The sequence below is a fragment of the Hypomesus transpacificus genome, chromosome 11 (assembly GCF_021917145.1).
Source record: "Hypomesus transpacificus isolate Combined female chromosome 11, fHypTra1, whole genome shotgun sequence".
Lineage (NCBI taxonomy): Eukaryota > Metazoa > Chordata > Actinopteri > Osmeriformes > Osmeridae > Hypomesus > Hypomesus transpacificus.
Window position 1 is genome coordinate 15,670,887 of NC_061070.1, and position 9,890 is coordinate 15,680,776.

A 9,890-nucleotide genomic window follows, 5' to 3' on the forward strand; every position below is an offset into this window, starting at 1 on the left:
TGGGTGTGAGTGTATAGTAGTATACTAGAGGAGGAGGAGAAGGAAGAGGAGAAGCTGGGCCCGCCTCTTCAGATAATGCTTTCATGAGAAGTGGGAGTTTCCTGGTTTCAGTTGGAGCCTGTGGAGTTTCTAGTCTAATGTGGGCAGTGATCGATTGGGTGATGCCTCTGCAATGCTAACCAGATGGGAGGGACCCCTCTCTGTCCTTTTTCTTTGTAGCAGCAATGCCTTCCCTCGCTGGAGCCCCTTTCAAAATAAGATGGGGGGTTGGGGGTGGATTGCTCTCTTTTGGTGAGGTAATACAGGACTGGTCATAATCTCTCAAAACAGCATTCCATATCTGACCGTGTCCTTTTTAATGATGCATGAAGGTAGATTGGCCATGTGTTTCTTTTCTCTCTAACACAACCTTACTTACTGATGATATTTAGTACGCACCGTAAAATGCTAGACGTCTGTCAGTCATGTTGTGAAGGTGGAGTGTTCTTGAAATATCCCAGATGAAATGTCCAACCAAGTGGAGTCTCCAGCGATTAGTTTCAACCAGTAAAGAAGCCAATCCCAGGACACCACCTCATTCATAAACACATCCCAGTGTCACTTGATTAACAGCTTCTGAACAATGTGACAATTCACAACCATATAAATAGGCAAATAAATACATTTAGCAGATGCTCTTATCCAGAGCGACTTACAGTAAGTACATTCCCCCGAGGCAAGTAGGGTGAAGTGCTTTGCCCAAGGACACAACGTAATTTGGCACAGCCGGGAATCGATCCGGCAACCCCCTGATTACTAGCCCGACTCACTAACCGCTCAGCCACCTGACCCACCGAAACTCTTCAAGTTCCATATTGGCCCAGTGCCACCAACCAATAGAATTTCCAAGCTCACCATGACACTTCCCATCCATTCCAGTCCCACACACTCTATGGCAGTTAATCATTTCCGAACAAACCTTTTGGAAAAGCTTGTTAGATCACAAGAGAAAGTCCAGAGCAGAGAAGCTGTTGTAAGTGACTGCATCTCCAGGACAGTCTTTCAGCTTGTTTGCATAGCTTCATCATGTGGAACATGGCTTAACGGTGAAAGTGTGCACTGGAGGAGATGTAGATATAATGTGATGTGTTATGACTGAACCTATTGTATCCCTGACTCATATTAAAAGGGCAGATGCCTTTTTGTGGAGGATTTTGGCAAATCACCACCCACAGCCACAACCACAGTACTATGGACACACAACAAATAGGGTGTCAAAGGAGCAGTTGTTTTCATTCATGTCCTGCATGTTATGGGACATGAAAGTTCTATAAAATAGCAAGGTGGACTGACATGGATCAACTTACCCCAATGAACCAAACTGATCACTGGCTTATTTCAGTATGGTTTTCCAAGATAGACTAGGCCTGTAGCAAATTTAAAGTTTCATTTTAGCGCAAGAGCCCCTTTTCCTCACGGTGAACAGACTTGTTTAATTTAGGATCAATCTGTTTGGTCAATAGGGGGTGAAGAAAGCCAAGTCAGTGGTTGGAATAAATAGTAAGGACAGTTACCGTAACACTATTGACATACCCACTGATTCAGATTATGTGGCTCACCCTTAACATTGCAATTCTGACAATGCTGCAATATTCTATAATGTATCTCAACTTAACAGCTGGCCACATTTGTATAATAACAGCAATAAAAGGATGGAGGAAGCAGGAGTGTTTAACAGATAACAGATGGTTGTCAAACTTTCCTTGCCAGGCAAGATTGTTAACTTGATGAAAGCAGCATGGAATTCTCTACATATTTGAGATCAAATTGAGCTGTGTGTTTTATAGCCGTACATAGAAAGGATTTTTTGAGAGTGTATGTGGCAGAATGAAACTGTCAATTATGTGAATTGAAGGTAATTCTGAGTTGTTAGGTGGAATTCAGTATTATGAGCCTACATTTTTTCAAAGAAAATAATACGTGTTGTCAATAAGTCCACTCATAGGTCATGACTTGACATCAACCGCAAGAAGTTCATTGTCAAAAGAAGCAAGACTAAATCATTCCAATATATCTGTACCTGTACAACTTGCAATAAACTACTATTTAAATTTATCAATGTGGTATGAATAATCTTTAAACAGAAATTCAATTTTAGATTTCCGCTGAAGATTCTCTGTTTATGTGGTAATTATCTGTTTACGTGGTATTCTCAAAAGAGAAAAATGAAAAACAACTTGAAGAAATGCAATTTTAGTTGAGTTATGTAGACTTACGTTTTAACGCATCACAAGTTTGCTTTTACATTCATGAAGTTTGTCCCTTCGCCTTTTCTGTACGCTGCTGTGGATGCTCAGACTTATAATACAATGAACCATCTGCTTGGTGATGAACGTAGATTACAAATAAATTGATGATTTGTAGATCTGTGAATTTTTGCCTGTGCTGCGCATTGAGCTCATCTGGGGGAAATTCCTACTCCAGAGTTGAAAATGGCGATGGACGGGTTGTCCACGTCTCAATCCGGACTTTCGTATGCTGGGGATTTTTACCCTAGAAAATTTGGTCCCAAACCGGACGTGGTACCGTCCGGTATTACGGAGAGGAAAGTTGGCCCACTCGATAAACCTGACATGGTTGCGGTGGACGTCATTAACATCCAGGATTCAGGTTTGTTGACAGCGTCCAGCCACTATAGCTAACTAGGTAGCTTGTGATGTCTCGGCTGCTACCACAGGAGGTTAGTTAGCTAGCCTAGCTACTTAGTAACATTAGGCTATTAGCTAAACTAGTACTAACGTTATATCACTGAAAACGTTTGACGTTTTATAATTTCCAGTGATATAACTTCATTACTGCTACTCATTTCACCATGCACTACTAGCAAGCTTGCTAGCACGACTGCTTGCTATAAACGAGCCACCACACCAGCCATTATAACATGGCTGACTTGCTAGCTAGCAAGCTTGATGGACTATTTAACTGACTCAGTCCCTTTTAAATAAGGTTGGAATAGTAGGCGTTTGGTGAGAATGGTGCTTTTCGCCTTTTCTACTCAGCCAAATTCGCAAAGATTTGTAACTAACTGTGGCTTGTAAAAGCAATGCAGTGGCCTTTTCAAAACGACTTGATTTGTCTTTGGCAGATATTCCATTGCACAGGAAAAAGCAAGAACATGACACCTATGTTTTGGTAAGTTCTTGAACATGGAAGTACGCTCGCATATTATTTCCAACATAGACATAGGTAATACACTAAATATTACACCCCATTTCCTGGCACGTGAACGTACCTCAGCATCACTTACTTTACAGTAAAAAGCCACTAGATGGTGCTGTTGGATAATGTCATTATCCTCTGCCATCAACATCCTTGCACAGTAGTAAATGGAGGACGCTGCATTAATTTTGCAGTACAATCTTATGTTTTATTAACAATGTTGTTTTTGGTCTACCAAAGGGTACTATTCACCCTTTCCGGAAGACTCACAGATCCTTGTTTGGTAAACTCTTGCAAGAATTCCGCTTGGTGACTTCAGAAAGAAGGGTGAGTTTGTGTGCACTTGCAACCTTAAAGACAGCATTATTCCTTGTAAACATGTGTATTGTATTGTATAATCTTAAATGCTGACTTTGTTATCACATTGGGATTAAGACGTTTACACATCACATAAGACCATGCAGTTAAATAAGTTACAATTAAACAACATGAAACTCAAAAAGTGCAAGAGTGTACCTGTAGAAGAACAATTAACAGCTAAATATGATATACAGCAGTGCATGATCCTTTGGAGGCACAACCAAACACCCACACACACACACACACACACACCCACACCCACACACACACACACCCACACACACACACACACACACCCACACACACACACACACACACACACCTTTCCTGAATAAGATGTTGCCCATCTGTCCATGGGAGTCATTGGAGCTCTCTTTCATTGCATTAAAGGTGCTCTCCTGAGTGATGGCCTGGACTTGAGAATCAGTCAGGCTGAAGCCAAAGAAATCGGCCACTTGACGCACACCTTTATTGAGGTCCTGGGGGAGACAAAATAAAACATCAACATCAATCTCAAGAAATCAACTTCAGGGTATATCATGTAGCATACAGCAACCCTAACCAATACAAATAAATACTGTGATTCATAATATGTAATATAATACTAATTATAATACGTCTGTTTATATCTATGTGAAGCAGATGGAGGTAAACGTGACCTGTTTTAGTTCTTCAAAAGTCACAATCATCACATTGGGGTCATCCATCTTTTTCTCCCAGGCCAGTGCATGATCAAAGTATGAACCCCATGGAACTAGAAGCAGGTAAACATATGGATCAGAGGCTAGGATTTGTTTTTAGGATCTCACTGACAAAACAGACTTAGTTTGACAAAAAATGCAGCAGTAAAACCTAAGGAATGGTATGAAAAGATGTGGCACGTCCAGATGTGTCTCAAAGTGGTACAAGACAGTGGCTACAGAATGGAGCTGCAGTTGACCCAGTTTCCCGTACCGTCCTCGTCCATATTAAATGCATTTAATCGGTAATCAACAACAATACCTTTTTTGTTTCAGTTATGTTGTTGGGCTCTCAGTGAAAGTGTATTTATTTGTGAGACTTGTGAGGTTGCTCTGGTGCTTGTGCCCACAGCATGTGTGAGTGCACACAAAGAGAAACACTGCAAAGTACCTTCCCCACTCATGAACTGTGAGTAGAAGTTGTCCCAGGACTCTGCGGTGGGGAGAACAGGGTTCTTGTTTGAAAAGTGGTAGAAGGAGACCAGTGTGTCTTTAGGGTTCCTGAAAATGACCAGCATCTGTTTGCAATCAACACAGATGGATTAATCTCAATTCAATTTCGCTTTACTAGTCCCCTTAGGGCAATGCATAGCTAAATTACAGGCCAATGTGAGACAGACTATTCTCAGACATGTTTCTCTGGACATGCTTTAGATCCCAAGGGAATTTTTAGGGAGGAATTTAAAGACACAGTGTGTCCTTAGCTAGACAAATGGTCTGGTATTAAGTGTGATTAGGAGGTGGAAACCCTCTCCAGAATACCATTGTTGATCAATTACTGTAATAGTGCTCAGTGCTGATTTGTGTTGTGGGCACTATACTGCATGACTATACAGTATGTTTTCTAGCATGGCTTCTATAGAAGAACACTTAAGCCTCCTACAGCAACAGGATGTTAGAGGTTGGTGGTTACATCATAACATTGGAATGATTGCTTCTGTTACAATGACATTTTCTGCAATCAAAAAAGGAAGTGCAGACCATTAGACTCCACAGGCACAGTCAGAACTAAAAGTTTAGAATGAAAGAAACGCTGTATGTACTGTACAGAAATCACACACCACTTTTTATATACATCCCATTAAAAAGTGGGCACCATTTAGTGATCAGAAAAACACCAAATTGAATCACACAACAGGAATAGAAAGAAGGACTGCAGTTGCAAAAGTTGGTTATTTTGCAACATTTGAAATTACAATATTGCAGACAGCAATACAAAGTTTGCAGACTCAAATTCTGATCATTTTGCTGACCTTTGTTTTCTTTGCGTTGAAAGATGCAGGGATGTTATCTGGATGCAAGTGTGTCCCCAAGAACCTTGGAGATGGTGCTTGACCAATGACCTGTCAGGAAAAAGCATTTCTGACTTTTCATCTTGGAAATGAATGACATAATGACCTTTTTAATGGTCACCATAAACATTGTCTGTGATGTCTGAGACATACTATAAGACCATCTCTTTGCACACAGCATGAATAATGGCATGATATAAACAGTAGGTAGACTTACGTAATAACAGTTAAGAAAAGTGAACAAACCATTCCCTGCTGACTCAGCTGTTGATACAGACACCGGTTGAGAAGTATTGCCACCCACAGCACTTCTCCAGTTGCATACATTCAAGAAAATGTGGTTTCACTGGTTCATTGAAGTGAATTCCTCAAGGTTTGTCCATTACTGGTTTTGCATTTGAGCAATTTGTGTTACAGTTTCCAGTTAAGCCAGGACAGCCTGGTAGCACATTTATAACTACCAGACACATATGGTGTTCTCTGTCACATTCCAAACATGTGTTCCTAATTGAACATTCACAAAAAGAGGCCTAAGAGGAAAGTACACTGAATCATGTTACATGGACAGTACCTGTATGGTGATTCTCATTCTTGGAATGTTTACATTATGAGAGGCCTTATCTTATTGAGTTTCTGAAAATTATTTACATAGGGAGCACTATACACAAGTCTAGAGAGTTCAAGCTTGACTCTGACTATAACACTCTAAGAGACCTTCTCGACTTGTTAGGGTCAAGGGAGTGAGAGACAAGGCTTCACTTGGGTGATGAGTGACCTTGTTTGACTCTGCTCATCTAAGTTCACACTCCTGAGATGATGTCTAGGGGCTTGAGTTAGCTGTGCCAGCATCATTTCATAGTGTATTTGTCCAGTTACAGGGATTTTCAAGTACTAGTGAAACATTCCAACTTGCGAAACGGCAGATGGAACATTCCAACATTGACAGTTGATATATATATATAAGTCTCACACATACACATCCAAGCACAGGAACACACCTGCAGCATTTCGGGCCCAAAGAACTCCATAAGCGGAGGGGTCTTGTTCTCAGTTTTCTCTCCAGAAGAAGCGGTTATGATTTTCCGAAGCACTGCCACTGCCCAGTTGAAACCTGCAGGAAACCAGGAGATAATGGAAAACATTACAATAGATGGCCATATATTTTCCTCACAGATGGCATTCAGTTGTAAATGTGGGCCTAATCTTTTATCTTACTTTCAGTTTTCAAACGTGCACAGATTGATCTTTGTCATGCATGATAAGGATTGTAAACTTGCTAATTACAGTAAGATAGGACTCTGTGTCGGACTCTGAACCCATATTGGATAATTCCAAATACATTGCCAAAGTCACACACTTGGGATTTTGCTTATTAGAGACTAGCTAAATGTACTATGTGATACATTGCCTAAATCAACTTTTTATTCCAGGACAGAAAAACTAACGTGTAACTGCCTGTTTTACAAAATATAGATACATAGAGAAAGAGAGAGAGAGAGAGGGAGAGAGAGGGAGAGAGAGCGAGAGAGAGAGCGAGAGAGAGAGAGCGAGAGCGAGAGCGAGAGAGCGAGAGAGAGCGAGAGAGAGAGAGAGAGAGAGAGAGAGAGCGAGAGCGAGAGCGAGAGAGAGAGAGAGAGAGAGAGAGAGAGAGCGAGAGCGAGAGCGAGAGCGAGAGCGAGAGAGAGAGAGAGAGAGAGAGAGAGAGAGAGAGGGAGGGAAATTAAATGGAGAGTTTGCGTTCTGAATAGGCTACAGATGGTGGGGGAGGCAGCAGACACTGTGCAGGTCTCTTTACAGAACCCCACACTGTGGGGCCCAATGGTCTGTGGCATGGCGCGAGGCATGTATGTTTTCCCCAAGGATGACTCCTTTTTCATGCTACTTTTTGCAGTGAGCACAGGCTCGGTACTAAAATACACGTAACATTCCTCAAACACACACCATTTCAGTGTCCCTTGACGTGGTGCTGTACATAGTTCAATACTCCGCCTTTCCCTCATGAAAAGACGTTGGGCTGCTAAAGACTGTGGGTTTTGTCTATGTGTGTAACCTCCACTCTCACACAGTACACTGCTAAATCAAAGTATAGAGCTGCTGCTGTGAATTGTCCCACTTAAATTAGCTTGCAGATTATTTTGGAGATGTTGCAGTCTCCTATCTTCATCAATAACATGATACATACAAAACACAAATCCCACCCATAAAGTGTTCATAACCACTGTGGTTTTTACGATAACAACATTAAAATAGCCTCTTACAAATAAGGAGACAATGTTTAGTTAAGTACCATAACTACTGTATCTCGAGCCTTTGAGTTTAGGGTATACTCCAGTCACAGGTTGTTTTAGAACATTTATTAGAATCTAATGTGGAGCAACTTTATGGCCCTTGATTTAGAACAAGGAATTTTACTAGAAACTGAAAACATTTTCTTGATGGTGAAGACAGATAAATGGTTATATCATAGAAAACGTACAGTCTTTAATCACAAGGATGCTTTGTAACCAACAAGACAGAGTGAAAAATGTTTCACATTCACTTTTTACTGAACTACTGTAGGCAAGTAGTTTTTACTCACCACATTTGGGGTAAGCAACTAACATGATATCATCTTCCCTGGCTTCCAGCTTTTGTAAAGCCTTCATGTTCTCCTCCGGGCACATAATAACAGGATACAACACTCCATTATACCAGTACAACTTTTCCTCCTCCTTCATGCCCTTTGCCAGCTCCATCTTGGACTGGATTTGGGCTGGGAACATGGAACTCATATTGATCAAATCTAGTGTCAAATAGAAAAGTTCTCCAGAAAATCTCACTTTCAGTTTCAATGGACAAGTCTCTATTTGTGCAGCTGGAAGTCCATGCACTCTACTCTCTGTGTGAAGGAGTGGGGCTCTGTGAGAGTGACTTTATAGTAGTGGGTGTGAGTGTATAGTAGTATACTAGAGGAGGAGGAGAAGGAAGAGGAGAAGCTGGGCCCGCCTCTTCAGATAATGCTTTCATGAGAAGTGGGAGTTTCCTGGTTTCAGTTGGAGCCTGTGGAGTTTCTAGTCTAATGTGGGCAGTGATCGATTGGGTGATGCCTCTGCAATGCTAACCAGATGGGAGGGACCCCTCTCTGTCCTTTTTCTTTGTAGCAGCAATGCCTTCCCTCGCTGGAGCCCCTTTCAAAATAAGATGGGGGGTTGGGGGTGGATTGCTCTCTTTTGGTGAGGTAATACAGGACTGGTCATAATCTCTCAAAACAGCATTCCATATCTGACCGTGTCCTTTTTAATGATGCATGAAGGTAGATTGGCCATGTGTTTCTTTTCTCTCTAACACAACCTTACTTACTGATGATATTTAGTACGCACCGTAAAATGCTAGACGTCTGTCAGTCATGTTGTGAAGGTGGAGTGTTCTTGAAATATCCCAGATGAAATGTCCAACCAAGTGGAGTCTCCAGCGATTAGTTTCAACCAGTAAAGAAGCCAATCCCAGGACACCACCTCATTCATAAACACATCCCAGTGTCACTTGATTAACAGCTTCTGAACAATGTGACAATTCACAACCATATAAATAGGCAAATAAATACATTTAGCAGATGCTCTTATCCAGAGCGACTTACAGTAAGTACATTCCCCCGAGGCAAGTAGGGTGAAGTGCTTTGCCCAAGGACACAACGTAATTTGGCACAGCCGGGAATCGATCCGGCAACCCCCTGATTACTAGCCCGACTCACTAACCGCTCAGCCACCTGACCCACCGAAACTCTTCAAGTTCCATATTGGCCCAGTGCCACCAACCAATAGAATTTCCAAGCTCACCATGACACTTCCCATCCATTCCAGTCCCACACACTCTATGGCAGTTAATCATTTCCGAACAAACCTTTTGGAAAAGCTTGTTAGATCACAAGAGAAAGTCCAGAGCAGAGAAGCTGTTGTAAGTGACTGCATCTCCAGGACAGTCTTTCAGCTTGTTTGCATAGCTTCATCATGTGGAACATGGCTTAACGGTGAAAGTGTGCACTGGAGGAGATGTAGATATAATGTGATGTGTTATGACTGAACCTATTGTATCCCTGACTCATATTAAAAGGGCAGATGCCTTTTTGTGGAGGATTTTGGCAAATCACCACCCACAGCCACAACCACAGTACTATGGACACACAACAAATAGGGTGTCAAAGGAGCAGTTGTTTTCATTCATGTCCTGCATGTTATGGGACATGAAAGTTCTATAAAATAGCAAGGTGGACTGACATGGATCAACTTACCCCAATGAACCAAACTGATCACTGGCTTATTTC

At 41.7% G+C, this 9,890-nt stretch overlaps 1 protein-coding gene and 1 long non-coding RNA gene across 2 annotated transcripts; one reads left to right on the forward strand and one right to left on the reverse strand.

Annotated features, from left to right (window-relative positions):
* The first annotated feature begins 2,441 nt into the window (after positions 1-2,441).
* Positions 2,442-3,612, forward strand: LOC124474012. Its single transcript, XR_006956767.1, has 3 exons — positions 2,442-2,649; positions 3,125-3,171; positions 3,439-3,612. It is a non-coding gene; the product is annotated as an uncharacterized LOC124474012 (long non-coding RNA).
* Positions 3,613-3,653: 41 nt separating this feature from the next.
* Positions 3,654-8,509, reverse strand: LOC124474010 (sulfotransferase 6B1-like). The gene is made up of 6 exons (XM_047029840.1): positions 8,169-8,509; positions 6,589-6,701; positions 5,552-5,641; positions 4,690-4,816; positions 4,218-4,312; positions 3,654-4,037 (listed from the first exon to the last, which is right to left on the reverse strand). The coding sequence occupies exons 1-6, from the start codon at positions 8,359-8,361 to the stop codon at positions 3,729-3,731; spliced, it is 927 nt and encodes a 308-aa protein (XP_046885796.1). The 5' UTR covers positions 8,362-8,509; the 3' UTR covers positions 3,654-3,728.
* Positions 8,510-9,890: the final 1,381 nt, after the last annotated feature.

Bases quoted from the DNA above. Each gene is read 5' to 3' on its own strand.
- LOC124474010 (XM_047029840.1), bottom strand. From the start codon at position 8,361: ATGAGTTCCATGTTCCCAGCCCAAATCCAGTCCAAGATGGAGCTGGCA. The intron at 4,313-4,689 runs GTACTTTGCAGT...ACCTGCTTCTAG, and splicing joins ACAGTTCATGAGTGGGGAAG to TTCCATGGGGTTCATACTTT. The intron at 4,038-4,217 runs GTCACGTTTACC...TGTCTCCCCCAG, and splicing joins CTTTTGAAGAACTAAAACAG to GACCTCAATAAAGGTGTGCG.